This window comes from Bos taurus, chromosome 13 (genome assembly GCF_002263795.3).
Source record: "Bos taurus isolate L1 Dominette 01449 registration number 42190680 breed Hereford chromosome 13, ARS-UCD2.0, whole genome shotgun sequence".
NCBI lineage: Eukaryota > Metazoa > Chordata > Mammalia > Artiodactyla > Bovidae > Bos > Bos taurus.
The window spans coordinates 12,455,907-12,472,021 of NC_037340.1; the positions used below are offsets into that span (position 1 = coordinate 12,455,907).

The 16,115-nt window shown below is 46.7% G+C and overlaps 1 protein-coding gene across 3 annotated transcripts in view; it reads right to left on the minus strand.

The window, feature by feature from the left end:
• PROSER2 (proline and serine rich 2) overlaps positions 1-16,115 on the minus strand; it is a 42,211-nt gene that overhangs the window by 18,942 nt on the left and 7,154 nt on the right. For 2 of the 3 annotated variants that reach the window (NM_001102526.1, XM_005214100.5), the window contains exon 2: positions 3,518-3,736. In NM_001102526.1, coding sequence (NP_001095996.1) covers positions 3,518-3,655 — 138 coding nt within the window. In that variant the 5' untranslated portion in view covers positions 3,656-3,736. Of the gene's footprint in view, positions 1-3,517; positions 3,737-9,807; positions 12,778-16,115 lie in introns of those variants that run through there. The other variant, XM_025000859.2, reaches the window with a different exon arrangement.

Genomic DNA, 16,115 nt, shown 5'->3' on the forward strand with positions numbered 1-16,115 from the left:
ACGTCCTGACAGAGTCAGCATCACACACGTCCTCCAAATCTGACAGAAGAGGGTATGAAAGCCCCACCTGCCTAGATGGACACTGCATAAAGAGCTTTATTTACATGGTGGTCTCTTGCAAACTCCCCAGGTTCATTTCACAGTTTTGCTTCTGATTCAAACATCTTATTGCTGCTCTGGTGACACTGGTCCCTCTGAAAGGCTCTGTTCCTTTCCTCCTACACCTTCGTGGCCGAGAGTGTGATGCGCCCTGGGGATGAAGGACTCGTCCCCCACCTGTTGGGCATGCTGCTGGTAGGCGGCCCTCAGTTGGCAGTCCCCTTGGGAACTGTCCTGTCAAGGTCGCGCCTCCCTCCAGGGGTGTCCCCACCCAGGGCTGATGGCTGAGTAGTGGGCGTCCAGGCTCCACGCTCAGCCCACTGCGAGACTGCTGGAGGGCCTCCCGGCACCAGGGCTTCCTGAGGATCAGCTGAGGCCTTCGCTGGGCCTGCATCACAGCTTCTCTCTCTGCCCAAGTCCCGCTTCCTCTTCCTTCCAGATGCTGAGCCCAGGAACGGGCCTAAGAAGCTTCCTGCACTGGGACCTCCATCTCAGGATCCGCTGCCCCGGGGAGCAAACCTGCAGCCTATTGTGTCAGGATGGACCACAGCCACCAGAGCACAGGCTCTACCGGCACCCTCACCTCCGAGAACGTGTTTCAGTGTCTGAGCAAAGGGAGAAATCACCCACGTTAGACCCAGGGAGTCATCTTCAGAGACCAAAGCTCTTCTTTGAAAGGAGGTCTGTTAAGTTTCAGCTCCAGACACAGGGAGAAATGGTTTATTGTGAAACTGTTATCATGGATGTATTTATGGTAAAATATTAGAAATACCTTTCGGTTCAAAGACGAGAAAGACTGTAGATCTCTTACATTTGTAAACCCCAGGGGGTCAAGGTGAGCAGGGTGAGCACAGCCTTACAGCTCTGAGCTGCCTGTGCTGGAAGGCGTTTGTGGGCCTCGGTGCTGGGGGACGTGGGTTCCACAGTGGAGCCAAGCGTAGATCAGAGCCAAGGGAGAAATCACACACAGGCTCCCCATGTGTGATGGGGTAGGTTCCACAGTGGAGCCAAGCATAGATCAGAACCAAGGGAGAAATCACACACAGGCTCCCCATGTGTGATGGGGTAGGTTCCACAGTGGAGCCAAGCATAGTAAAGAACCCGCCTGCCAGTGCAGGAGACATAAAAGAAACGAGTTCAATCTCTGGGTCAGAAAAATCCTCTGGATAAGGGCATGGCAACCCACTCCAGTCTTCTTGCCTGGAGAATCCCATGGACGGAGGAGCCTGGTGGGCTGTAGTACAGTCCATGGGGTCACAAAGAATCGGACACGACTGAAGCAACTTAGCACACATGCACGCAAAAAATCACACACACAGAAGAGACAGAAAGCGTCCTCCGTGGACAGGTTTCCCTCAAGCCCTGTCTGTCTTTGAGTGTATGAGTGTGAGCCACCACAGGGGATGTGATGGGAGGGGGCGTTACGCCTCACGTGAAGAGGGGACCCCGCAGGACTACCACAGAGGTGGAAAAGTAGCAACTTGCCGGCCCCAAATTCAGAGCACTAGACACACCTGGGGTCATGGCCTCTCCCAGGAGGAGACAGAAGGGATTATTTTGACTTTCTAGCAAAAGGGGCCATGGAAGAAAGGATGCTAAGAGATCCGCCTCAAGTTCAACAAGACAATGAATGTGAAAGACACAAAAATAATTCAAACACTGACATAATATACACTACACCTATTTCCTCAGAGACGGAGGTCATCTGACGACCATTCGCAGCTTTATTCCCCGCAGGCTCACAGGGCAGCCTTCCGACTGTGTTCCTCAGTTAGCCACACCACATTCACATCAGGGCAGGGCTGTTTCCGAGCTGCGCTTTGGAGAACAGATTCTACCAATGGCTGGAGTATTAATCTGTATGTCTTCTCTACCCAGTCTTTCAATGTGTCTTTTTAAAAAACAAGTTGCCCGTTTTTGGCTGTGCTGGGTCTTCGTGGCTGCGTGGCCTTTCTCTGGTTGCGGTGAGCAGAGGCTACTCTTCCTCTCGGTGCCCGGCCTTCTCACCGAGGTGGCTTCTCTTGTTCCGAAGCACAGGTCTCGGGCGCGTGGGCTTCACTAGTTGCTTAGTTGCCCCGCGCGGCATGTGGGATCTTCCCGGACCAGGGACTGAGCCTGCGTCCCCCCGCACTGGCAGGGGAGATTCTCTACCGCTGAGCCACCAGGGAAGTCTCAACATGTCTTTTAACATATACATTTTTTAAGTTAAAAAATTAGTCCCCAATTCTCCATACTTAAGGATTTATAGGTTCTCAGATATTCAGAGAGTAATTTGTAACATATTTTTCCTTTGGTGAATCAATCAAATAAAATTTATTACATACTTAGCAGGGTGGTTGAAAAAAATTTCTTTTTTTTCCCGAGTAGGAGTCTATAAGATTCTATTATTATTACTATTAACTGCCCTCTGTCTATTTCTTTCTTATGCTCAGCATGAAAAGTGAAAGTGTTAGTCACTTAGTCATGTCTGACTCTTTGTGAACCCATGAACTTGTAGCCCACCAGCTCCTTAGTCCATGGGATTCTCCAGGGATTATCCAAGAATACTTGAATGGGTAGCCATTCCCTGCTCCAGGGTATCTTCCCAACCTGGGATCAAACCTAGGTCTCCTGCATTGCAGGCAGATTCTTTACCATCTGAACCACCAGGTAAGTCCCTATGTTTAGCATGTGAAAGTATCAGTCGCTCAGCTGTGTCCAACTCTTTGCGACCCCAAGGACTGTAGCCCAACCAGGCTCCTCTGTCCATGGAATTCTCCAGGCAAGGATACTGCAGTGGGTATGTTCAGCACAGCTGAGGTTAATTTCAGGGCTCCATGTATCTGAAGGAAATTCATGCTCCCATTAGAAGGCAGGCTGAGAAGAACAATGGACCATTATTATTAAGATTCAAGATGAACTTTCTCCTGTCCTTCCCTCTATGAATATGAAGGTCTCCCTCCCTAACCCTGAGGGGTGGGGAGGGCCAAAAGGTCATTTCTTAACTTTAAAGACTTTTTTCTTTTTTTTTCACTCAAGTGGCCAAAGCTTGTTGATGCTCATTTAAAAGTCTGGATGCTGAGAGAAAGGGATATGGAAGCATTTATACTTGTAAAGGAGTTAAACATCTGTTTTAAAGTGAATTTGATTTATCTTGTGAGGTGTTTCCCATCTTCCAGTCACTGGACCGTAAAGGCAGGTATCCGGGCTGGACTGGTGGCCGCCTTCAGGTACGTGTGCTCTGGGTTGCAGCAGCCAATTCTCTGCTCTGCATGTGTGCAAAACTTAAGATGATTAACATCAAAATGCCACTTCAGAGAGAAAATATTCCAAAACATCAGGCCAGTTACCCCAAAAGGATGCTGTAACATACTCCTGAGAGGGGGGCGAAGTCAGCCAACATTCAAGCACACAGAGCACCAGAGAAACAGTCACTCACCAGAGTGAGGCTTCTGGAACGGGAGCTGCTGGCCTGACTCTCCAAACTGCTCCCTCTGCTCAGGTCACCGAGCCTGCAGCCGGGTGATGAATCAGGGTCCATCTCCCAAGAGTCTGACTTCCGGTGATGGACAGGCATCCCCACAGTAACCCCAACCGCTGGCTCACTCACAGGAAGTGGGGAAGGGGCCAGTGTCCCATGCCCAGGTGGTGGTCACCCCTGGAGGAGTAAGCACAAGGTGACAAGGGTTAGTCAGCACAGATGGTGAAGGCCTCGTGCCCCGCAAGACACATGGGCATTAAGAGTTAAAGTCAGCTGGTCTACAGCTTCCACTGTTAAGACAAGTATGACCCCCCAGGTCAGCTTGTTTGGTGATGCTCATTTCCAGTTCTCCTTTATCTCCTTCTTCATTATGAAGATGTAAGGATTGTTTTTATTGAAGTACAGTTGACTTACAATGTTGTAATTTCTGCTGTATAGCAAAGTGATTCAGTCTTTTATATATATATATGTATATATATATATACATGCTTGTTTACATTCTTTTCCATTACATTTTTATCACAGGATATTGAATATAGTTCCCTATGCTAAACAGCATGATCTTGTTGTTAGCTATCTTAGATAATAGTTTCCATTTGCTAATTCCAAACTCTCAGTCCTCCCCTCCCCTGCCCCCTCCCCCTTGGCAACCCCAAGTCTGTGCTCTATGTCAGTGACTCTGTTTCTATTTTGTAGATAAGTTCATATATAGATTCCACATATAGGTGATATCATATGATATTTGTCTTTCCCTGTCTGACTTACTTTACTTAGTATGAAATCTTGAGGTCCATCCATGTTCCTGAAAATGGCATTATTTTATTCTTTATGGCTGAATAGTAATAAGATTTTTTTTCTGGCTGCACAGCATGTGGGATCTTAGTGAACCTGGGCCCATGGCAGTGAAGGCACCGAGTTCTAACCACTGGAGTGTCAGGGAATGCTCATAGTAAGAATTATTTTTAAGGGAAGATGGGTGTACTAAAAATTGTTTTGGTGCTGAAATTCTGATGAAATCATATTCTGACACAGTCCTCTGCTCTCTGGGTCTGTACTTCCATGCTCCGCACACTCCGTCACGTTCAGGTTCTGGCTTCCCCGTGCTGCTCATAAATTCTAGCCTTTTCTGCCTCAGACACCACAACATTATGGTTCCTTTCCAGCTTCATTACAGTTCAGAGGTTAGGGGGAGTGACAAGACCTAATGAATTGCTAACAGAAGACTGACACTTGGGAGATCCTAGACTTTGGAGGCCATGATGCTACTGCAATTTCTACATAAGATGCTAAGGCCCCATCAGTTAGTTAATACCGTCGGGAAGCTCACATTTGCACTTTCAGAGACAAAGACAGTGAAACTGTCCCCACCCCACAACCCAAGCCCCTTAGTCTTGTACAGTCCTCGGCTGTTCCAGCAGGAAATTCAGTTCAGCCCCTGAACAATAGACAGTCGAGTTAAACAAAACTGTCTAGAAGACCAAAGAAGCCTAGCGGGGAATACGGGAAGACACTGCCTGTGTTACACGTGACCTGACGTTACAGCAAGTGAAGACATGGGTGTTCTTCCCTCCCTAGACGGAAGGCGCCGCTGGGAGGCCTTACAAGCCCCTGAAGATTCCTGAGGGGGCCATGAGCTAAAACAGCCCTAGGTACTATCTGGGTTATGTACAGGCACTAGTGTGTACATTACTTCTATTCTTTCTTCCTTCGGCGGCAGCACTTGGGATCTTCCGTCTTCACGGTGGCATCTTTAGTTGTGGCGTGGGAACTCTTAGTTGTGTCATGTGGGATCCAGTTCCCCGACCAGCGATTGAACCCGGGCCCCCAGCGTTGGCAGCGTGGTCTCAGCTGACCAGGGAAGTCCCAATGCACGTATTATTCTCAGAGAAAACTTAATCAGTATTGAACACCGTTAGGTGGACCCTGTCATTTAAGACGTCCAGCATTGCTGAGCAATCTCATAGAAATCCCGAGACGTTAGAACAGATTAAAAAAGAAATTATTCTTCACCCTCATTTCTCTTTATTTCCCAGGTCAATCAGCACTAATCAAATGGCAATTTAGGAGCGAGGCTAGGGAACAGAAAATTCTGAGCGTATATACCCTTTTGTAAGTCACTATTATGCCAAATGATTTAAAAAAAAAAAAAGACTTGAGAAAATGTTAAAAGTTTTGCAACTTAACAATAAGAAAGCCTAAACACATAAGTTTTTAAAAAGAAGAAAAAGCCTAAACAAATAAATAATAAGAAAGCCTGAACTGTCCACACAGCCAATAAAATGCGAATCAGATGTTCAGGTATTAGTGGTGAAACTCCCAAGAGTATCACTCTAATGAATTAAGTGCCTGCTGTGAGTTGAGCATGCACACACACACACACAGCAGACACACTCAGTGTGTGAATGGCAGTGGCCGGTGACAGAGCTAGGTGAAGGCAGACAGAGGCGTCACAGCTGCATCCTGGGGTCACGTGGGAACTGGGACAGGCATTCTCAGATTCCTTCTGCCCTGCAGATTCCTACCCCTTGACTCAGCACTGCCTCATCCCGAACTAAGTCATCAGGACTCACAGAAAGGGGGCCGGGCAGTGAGGCGTCCCCTCAACAGCCACAGGAAAGGCAGGAGATGACGTACTGATTCACCTCCAGTGAGGGACCCGGGGGCTGTGTGCGGGGTGGGACAGGACCTGGCTTATCCTGCCAAGTCCCTCAGCAGACTTGGCTTGGGGTCTGCGCAGAGTGCAGCCCGTGGGGCAGGGGCAGTAACTGACCACACCATCCGAGAGCAAGCCTTTCTCCTGTGCTTCTCTGATGGCTCAGCGGTAAACCATCGGCCTGCCGATTGATGCAGGAGGCATGGGTTCGATCCCTGGGTCGGGAAGATCCCATGGAGGAGGAAATGGCAACCCACTCCAGTATTCTTGCCTGGAGAATCCCATTAGCAGAGGAGCCAGGTGGGCTACAGTCCGTGGGGTTGCAAAAAGTCAGACATGACTGAGCACGCGTGCACACCCGCAGTTTAAAAGTTATTCTGATACTGTAAAACTGCAGTGCTTAGACTTCTACAAACAATTCCCTTGAAAGAAGATGAGGAAACTAATCAGAATTCTTCAGAAGCCAGAGGTTGTGGGGGAGAAAGTGGAGACCTTGGCTCAATACCCTTCACAGGCTCACACAGTCAATCTTCTTTCATCTCTTAAGGAATCAAGAACCAGGGGCTGCTCCTGGTCCTCATTCTCCAGAAGCCAAAAATATAGAATTCCCCAGGAGAGCCACGGAGGGGGACGGATTTCTGAGCGAGAGGAGTATGGGTCTGCCCCCGTCAAAGGGACAGCCAGAGATAAAGAAGCGGGAGCAGACCCATCTGACAGAGTGGCCAGAAGCTAAGGGTCTGTGAGTTCACGACCACCTCTCAATGTCTCATCTCCTCGCCCAATCAAGGCCTCACATTTTATGGCTGCAAATGTGCGCGTTATACAAAGGGAGACCAGGGTTGGTAAGAGGGCCCCAGAGATGAAAACCGCCTTCTCCCCGGGAAGCAGAGCAGGAGGCGTCACAGGTTAACACCACGGAGGGACCCACAGCCGTGTGTGCACGTTCTCTGTTCATTTGTTAGGCTTCCTGTGTTTGTTTCTCAGCATTTACTAGGAGTTTCCTTTTCTGGTGAGGTCCAGTTTATCGGGACAAGGTTGCAAGTGATCCACAGTCTTGGTAAATCTCCATGTGCCGAGAGCGGCCAATCGTGGCCCTCGGAGCTGACAGTGCTGGTGGAGCTGATGGGGCTGTGGCTGGTGAGGCCAGTGCACGCCCAGCAAGCGCATGGGAGCCAGAGAGGAAGGTGGCTTCCCACCCACCCCTCCCCTGTACGTTCCAGAAAGACCCAGAATGGCCTGGATGGAAGGTAGCCGGCCCTCCTTCCACCATCATCCCCATCCATCAGAGTTCCAACTGGCCACAGTCAGGTCTACAAAGCAATCCAAGGATCTGGGTCTTTCCATCATTCACCAAACCCTAGAGCTGAGTCATCTTGTCAAAGACCCATCTCAGGCACAGCAGCTTTCAGCCTCGTCACACAAACAGCCGTGGGGACATCACTGGCTCCTCCCTGTCCCTGCCGCTCACAGCCAGCCAGCTGCTCGGCCCTGTTGATTCTTCCTGCACGATGTCAGCTGGTTCCACTTCCTTTCTGGGCCCCCTCCCGAGTACAGGACCACATTTTACCACATTTGACTTTGCTCTTCACCTTTTCCACTCTTGACCATCCTGCTGGATTAATCTTGAAACACCACTGTGATGTCACCCTTCTCCTAAAAGCAATCACCCCCCCCCACCCCACCGCCAGGCTGCAGAATCAAAGTTCGTCCTACCCACTGGGCTTCCCTGGTGGCTCAGACGGTAAGGAATCTGCCTGTAATTCAGGAGACCTGGATTCGATCCCTGGGTTGAGAAGGTCTTCTGGAGAAGGGAATGGCTACCCACTCCAGTATTCTTGCCTGGAGAATTCCATGGGCAGAGGAGCCTGGTGGGCTACAATCCATAAGGTCCCAAATAGTTGGACACAACTGAATCGACTTAGCACGCACGCCTACCCATCACTCCTTGCTTCCCTTTGCAATCCAACTTCCTCTCTAATCTCAGCATATTCTTCTGATGTTTACCATTCTCCTACTTCACAAGGAGCAGATGCCAGGTGCTAGAAAAAAACAGGCAGGTGAATAAGAAGCATCTCCTCCTCAGGGGAACTTGGTCAGGGTATTGGTCCTTAATCTAGCAACGGGTCAGACCCAGACCTACTGAATACATCTTCGGGGGTAACACCTGAGCGTGTGCATTTTTATCACGTTCCACAAGTAACTCTGCCACGTGGTGCCAACTGTAACAGAGGACAGATGCATCGCTGTGTTCCGCGCCATGACATGGCACACGGGAATCAAGGGGAAGGTGGCCACACTCCCTGGGAGGGCTCAGGGACTTTCAGAAAGGCCAGCACTAAGAGATGTTTGAGATTTCAGGAGACTGCTAATGAAGCAAACCGTGCTAGGCATTCGAAACATAGAGTAAGCAAAGCTATGGAAATACATGACTTGTTTGAAAAGTGGTGAGTGGTTGAAGTGAAGCGCTGAACTGGGCTAAAGCACAATGCCAAATGGGCTGGAAAAGGGAGGAAGTGCAACTAGATGTACGAGGAGCAGACCTGAGCAAAGCAGGGCATGAATTTTGTTTTGTTTAATTAAAAAAATTAAAAAAAAATTTTGGGTGGTCTTCACGGCGGCGGGGGGGTCTTCATTGCAGTGCTTGGGCTTTTTGCCGTGCACACAGGCTTCTCCAGTTGTGGCACTCAGGCTTAGCTGGCACATGGCATGTGGGATGTTAGTTCTTTGACCAGGGTCCCTAGAGATTTGAGGAACAATGACTTTTCCTGGGAAACTCGGGAAACTCTGCAAGGCTCAGTGGCTCAGGAGGTGATACAGGACAGATGAGTTTGGATTTAGTGAGAGAAGCAAAGGAGACATCCACAGTCAAGAAACCTGGGGACAGTCTAGAAAGGAAACGCTGAAGACAGCCTGGCTTTACTTGGAGGGAGAAACCCTGAATTTAAACTTTTCTTGGATCACAACTTAGCTCGAAATTAGCCAGGCAAAGGCTGACCAGACCCAGTTTACTAAAGAATCTAAACTGGAACAAACAGATGAGTTCCCTTCCATTCAACTACTAGGCTTTGTCCCCTGGGGTGGGGGGAGGGGATCAACTTCTTCTGAGACTTAAGATTCCCTGCAGACAAGCTAAACGGAATCACAAGGGTGATTATTGTCTTTGCAGTTCCGAACATGAAGGGGAAAATGATCCTCCTTAACCAAGTGACGTGGAACTAATTTTGCTTAGCACAACTGTGTGACAACTCTAAAATGAGAACCGCTCCGACTCGCTGCCAAGGCAAACTCTTCACAAAAGATCTGGGTTGGGTCTTGGGGCTCTGAACCCCTGGACTGTGATCCAGGCTTAGAGACCCCAACTCCTGTCCAGACCCCACTGTAAACTTCCAGAGCCGAGGTACAGTCGGCAGAAGCACAGCCTCCGCTGGGAAAAGGGGGAGAAATGAGCTCCTTAAAAACACCCCCACTTCCCAGGGCAGGCCGGATCCATGTGCAAACCCACATCCCACTCTTTCATCATCTCATTCTACACTCACAGGAACATTGGGAAGTTTTGTTCCCAAACCTAGAAAAACAATCTGAAGATAGAAATTACCTTGAAGACTATATCCTGAGAAATCCCAATATAATGATTTAACAGCCAAGCTGCTTCCAAAAAGATAAGTTCTTCTTGACCTTCAGGGACATTAAAAATGCAGGAGCTTCACAGTGGAAACTGTTTCTGAGTCACCGTAGATCATTACCAGGTATGGGCTTTTCCTCTGGTTAAGCAGTGGGTGCAAGTAAAGATAAGAGTCATATTACATGGAAGGTATACACTCTGAGATAATATAATCTGAATATACACAAGAGACATTGTTAGCCTTAGTGCTGGCAGGTTTTTTTTTAGTATTTTTATTTTGGCTGCACCGAGTCTTAGTTGCAGCACGCGGCATCTTTAGTGGTGGCATGTGGGATCTAGTTCCCTGACCAGGGATCAAACCCGGACCCCCTGCATGGAGCACGGAGTCTTAGCTGCTGGACCAGGGTCATCCCAATGCTGGCACTTCTTAACAATCTTCACCTGTCCTAACACGCTCTGAGTTACTCAAATAAAGATGAGAGGAATCGTATTTTATGGTTTCTTATAGTTTCTGTTTCTGTGCTCATTCCTAGTTTTACGGCGGTGATGTGCAGTAACAAAAGTGAGTTTTATAATGAGAAACAACCTACAAGATGAAGCTGTGATTGATATCAAGACTCTTTTGTATTGTTTTATTAGCCCAGTCCGTAGATTAAAAGGAAACAGAGTCCTGATATTCTTTCTTTTCTACTATGCAACTTAGTTAGGGCTTCAATAGAATTCTTAGGCTATAAATAATCATCTCATTTCTCCCCCTAGTAATTTACAGACGAACTCCACAGAAACTATTATGCTCTGGTTATCACAACACATCTGATAGTGCAACACAGCTCCATCCTGTCTCCCATTTCACACATAAAGGACAGTTTCTGCACGCCCCCTTCAATCACCCCCCAAGGTACCAAAAATGCACATTTAGACACAAACATACAGAACTGACCTGGCAGGTTGGCCAAAGTACTTTTGGGGTCCTGAAATTCATTTTCCTCCAAGTTTTATGCTCTCAAAACTTTGTTAAAAATAAAACAAAGACTCAATGCAACATTCACCAGTGAGTTGCACGGACCTAATAAACCTTTCTGAAATCCTGGATTCCTTTTGGGACCACAGGCCTGTCAAAGTTGGCAGTTTTCGTTTTCCTAACCAATCCTGCCAAAGAGCTGACCTGCAAGACCCAGGGCTTTCAAGTATCTCTGGAATCGGCCTAACTTTATCTCTTCAAACCTGTTTTCCACGATACGAACCCTTTTACCCAGCCTGGTCTCCCTAACACTCTGAGCCACGTTTGGATTGCTTCCTGTCACTCTCCTCCCCATCTTCAGAGCCTGGCTCAGAAACGATGGCAAGCCTCGTCCACCCTTCCTTCCTTCTGGAAGTTGCTAGTCACCCCTCTCTCCACCTGCTCCTCCCGCCGACTGCTCATCTCCCACCACTTGTTAACCATGCAACGCCACCTTTGTCCCTTGGATACAACTCACACATCAGATGTCATTATGCATGTAATTCTTCTTCCTCAGTTAGACTAGACTTGCGGGCAAAGCTCCCTCTCTCTCTTTTTATTTTTATTTTCCTCTCTCTCTTTTTAAACTATAGCCAGGGATTTTGGAAATATTAGTCCCAAACTATTGACTTAGCATTCATTATATAAGCAAAATTTATATTTTATTTTACAATTTTTTATGGAAGTATAGTTGCTTTACAGTATTGTGTTAGCTTCAGATGTACAGAATAGTGATTCAGTATTTTGTGCAAATTATATTCCATTATAGGTTATTAAGGGCTTCCTTGATAGCTCAGCTGGTAAAGAATCTGCCTGCAATGCGGGAGACCTGGGTTCAATCCCTGGGTTGGGAGGATCTCCTGGAGAAGGGAATGGCTACCCACTCCAGTATTCTGGCCTGGAGAATTCCATATAGGTTATTATAAAATAATGGCTATAATTCCCTGTGCTACACACTATATCCTATAATAGTTTGTGTCTATTAATCTCATACCCCTAATTTGTCCCTGCCCCCACCTTTGATAACCATAAGTTTGTTTTCTATGTCTGTGAGTCTGTTTCTGTATTTATATGCATTTGTATTATTTTTTAGATTCCATGTATAAGCAATATGTAGTATTTGTCTTATTTCACTAGGCAAAACTCTCTGTATCCATCTACAGTGCTGCAAATGGCAGCATTTCATTCTTTTTTTGTGGCTGAGTAATATTATATTGTATATACATCACATCTTCTTAATGCACTCATTCCCTGATGAGTACCTGGGTTGCTTCCATGTCTTGGCTATTGTAAATAGTACTGATATGAACACAGAATTTATATTTTAAAACTCTAAAACCATTAGAGTATCCTTAAAATGGACCTTTGACCTAAAGGAAAAGTTAAACGTGTAAGAATCATTTCAGACACGTTAACCTCGTTGCGGTAATCACCCTTTATTCCTCTGTCATATTCAGAGACCAAAGCCTTGAAATTTAGGAGAAATTACTTCCAGTCAACCTAGAGATTTCAATCAAGGACAAATGTGAAGCAGGAGGGGAGAACTTTAAGCACGAATGATGATCTGATAGAAGCTTGGCAGCAATAACACCGGAAATGCTAAGCCAGTAATGCTTCCTGATATTAACACGTGACAAGTTACAGGATGCATGCACCCATGTGTACATCCACAGGTGTGACCAGGACCAACACGAAATCTCAAAATGGGCTGCCACAGAAACAGACAGAGGAAGCAAAATAAATATGTAGTAGCTACTCTTTCGGAGAAGGCAATGGCACCCCACTCCAGTACTCTTGCCTGGAAAATCCCATGGATGGAGGAGCCTGGTGGGCTGCAGTCCATGGGGTCGCTAAGAGTCGGACACAACTGAGCGACTTCACTTTCACTTTTCACTTTCATGCATTGGAGAAGGAAATGGCAACCCACTCCAGTGTTCTTGCCTGGAGAACCCCAGGGACGAGGGAGCCTGATGGGCTGCCGTCTATGGGGTCACACAGAGTCAGACACGACTGAAGCGACTTAGCAGCAGCAGCAGCAGCTATTCTTTAGTGTGGGCTCTTTCTCCATGTCAAGAAAACAAAAGCCTTGAAAAGAAAAGAATGCCTCCCAAAATACTCACTATGCAAACTAGCAAACTAAGACTAGATCCTGCACAGAACATCAAAGGAAAATCTTTCTCAGGCAGAGACTGGTAGTTGCTGGGAGAGCTGCAGGCAGAGGCTTACTTCTGTCTGGAGTTTTAAATCGTTGACGTGGTCAGTGGTTTAGCATCCTTTTCCTACGGTTTTGCTTTTTCTCTGAGTTGGGTATTTTCCTTACTTCTGAAAATGTCCTCTGTAAGAACTTAGGACCTTAAACTCTTAACTAGCACTCAAGGGTATGAAAGACAATTAAGCACTTCAAAGCCTGGCAGTTTTACTTCTCCAGAAGAATCTCCATGCTTTCATCTAGAGTTTTTTTTTTTTTTTTTAATTAAAAAAAAAGCTCTTACTGAAAAATGTAGAAAAACAAGGTTGGTTTCAGATCATCTCAATTGTGAATAGTTTCAACTATTAGTAGGAGGCAGTAATTAATTTTCTTAAGGCCATACGCCACATGAAAGTAATTGATTCACCTACATGTAAGCAAACACTTTCACACCAGAGGCCTCACCCAGGTAGGCTGGTTAACCTGCCCCAAGGGGAGCAGTCTTTCCACCCCAGTGTACTACCACTGAACAGAGGAGGCAGAAATCAGATCTTCCCAACACAAATCTTCACCAGAAAACAAATTTAACCAGATTTGAGTTTCGTTACTAATAACAAAAAGTAATGACCTAGGAAGAAGCAAACATAAAAGAATCAACAGGAGGAAAATCTAGCTTCATCTGATGAAATGTCTGCAAAGGTAGACACTTCAATTTTTGATATTTTTTAGCCCATTTTTTAAAAATGGAAAGAATCCACCTGCAGTGCTGGAGACTTGGGTTCAATCCCTGGGTCGGGAAGATCCCCTGGAGAAGAGAATGGCAACCCACTCCAGTATTCTCACCTGGGAAATCCCATGGGCAGAGGAGCCTAGCAAGTTGAAAGTCCAAGAGGCCACAAAGAGTTGCACACGACTGAGCAACTAAACATATGCCTACTGCATTTCTGGATTGTTTGACAAATTAAAAAAAAAGATCGAAGGAAAAATCCCAGCTTAAGTTGTTCTATTTTGGTTAAACAAGCTTGTGTGCTTCCTCTTTATTCAGCAAATGTTACCAGAGCAGCCACTGTGTGCTACTCCACGGTGCTAAAACGAACTTCTTACTTGGACATAATAAGTATGCCTTATTGCTTTATAATGCTTTTTCTTTCTCCTGAGAAGCTCAAAAAAATTCTTGGCTGAGTTTTTCATTCCTCCTCACAGCAAAAATAAAGCTGACCGAGAGCACGTTCATCCAGCTCTGGTATTTATAACACCTGGTGAGACCGGAAGCCAAGACCTGGTTTACATGTCTTATCTCAGGTTGAACAGATTTAAATCCAAACCGGAGGGGAGCAGAATTCCCGCAGGACCTCCTGCTGGGTCCATCCACTGTGTCCAGCTTTGAACCCTGTCTTCTCCAGCCTCTCTGCAAGCCCTGCGCCTGCGTCTCCAGAGGCTTCCTCCTGCCCGCACTCTTTCTGGACACCCCCTGCAATCCAGGAACAAAGCACTCAACTCCCTCCCTGTAAATCCAGGCCTGTGGGCACAGGCTCCTACCCCAGTTTTAACAGAGGGGAAAAGATAAGGGGCTTTCAGGACTTTTTCAAGAAATGGGGATAACCAATATGAAATAGGCTTCCCCGGTGGCTCAGTGGTAAAAAATCTGTCTGCAATACAGGAGTGTGTGAAAGTTGCTCAATTGTGTCTGACTCTTTGGGACCCCATGGACTATTCAGTCCATGGAATTCTTCAGGCCAGAATACTGGAGTGGGTAGCCTTTCTCTTCTCCAGGGGATCGTCCCAACCCAGAGATCAAACCCAGGTCTCCCACATTGCAGGCGGATTCTTTACCAGCTGAGCCACTAGGGAAGCCCAAGAATACTGGAGTGGGTAGCCTATCCCTTCTCCAGCGGATCTTCCTGACCCAGGAATCGAACTGGGGTCTCCTGCATTGCAGGCAGATTCTTTAACAGCTGAGCTATCAGGGAAGCAAAGCAGGAGACCTGGGTTCAGTCCCTGGGTAGGGAAGATCCTCTGGAGACGGGAATGGCTACCCACTCCAGTATTCCTGTCTGGAGAATTCCATGGACAGAGAAGCCTGGCCAGCTACGGTCCATGGGATTGCAAAGAGTCTAACGTGATGTAGTGACTCAACAACAACAACAAATATAAAATAGATAATTGGCAAGGACCTGCTGTATAGCACAGGGAACTATACTCAATATTTTGTAGTAACATAAGGGAGAAGAATCTGAAAAAGAATAGATATATGTGTATGTAGATATAACTGAATCACTTTGTTGTCCACCTGAAACTAACACAATATTGTAAATCAACTATTTGTGTGTGTGCTCAGGCATGTCCGGCTCTTTGTAACCACATGGACTGTAGCCCGCCCTCTGTCCATAGAACTCTCCAGGAAAGAATACTGGAGTGGGTTTCCATTTCCTTCTCCAGAGGATCTTCCCGAAGCAGAGATCAAACCCTTGTTTCCTTTGTCTCCTGCCTTGGCAGGCAGATTCTTTACCACCAGTGTCACCTGAATGCTTCAGTTAAAAAAAAAACAAACAAAAACGAAATAAAACAAAGAAATGTGTTCAACCAAATGTTTGTTGAAAAAACTGGAGGACTCTAATGAACAGTCAAGGTGATACTGATGTCAGCATTTCAAGGACTGCTTATCAAACTCTCTGGGAAAAAACTTGGCACCTTGAATGAATCAGCACTGGAATTCGATGATTACTCAAATTACTCAAAATTTGACAAAGGCCTCTTGGCTACTGAAGCTGTCAGGTTCCCCACCGCTTTGGAAAACAAGACTGACATGAGAATTAGTTAGGGAATACAGTCTTAAACACACTGTATTTTTATGTGAATTTTCAAGTTCTCGGACAACATTCTTCCAGAGCTTGAGAAGGGAAGGGTCAGATGTCTGGCCCACAGTTAGTGGATCAAATCACTGACGTAGGTCAGAAATAGCTGGGGCTTCCCTGTTGGCTCAGAGGTTAAGAATCCTTCTTGAAATGCAGGAGACATGAGTTCAATCTGTGGCCTGGGAGGATCCCTGGTGCAGCGGAGCAACTAACCCCGTGTGCTGCACCTACTGAAGCC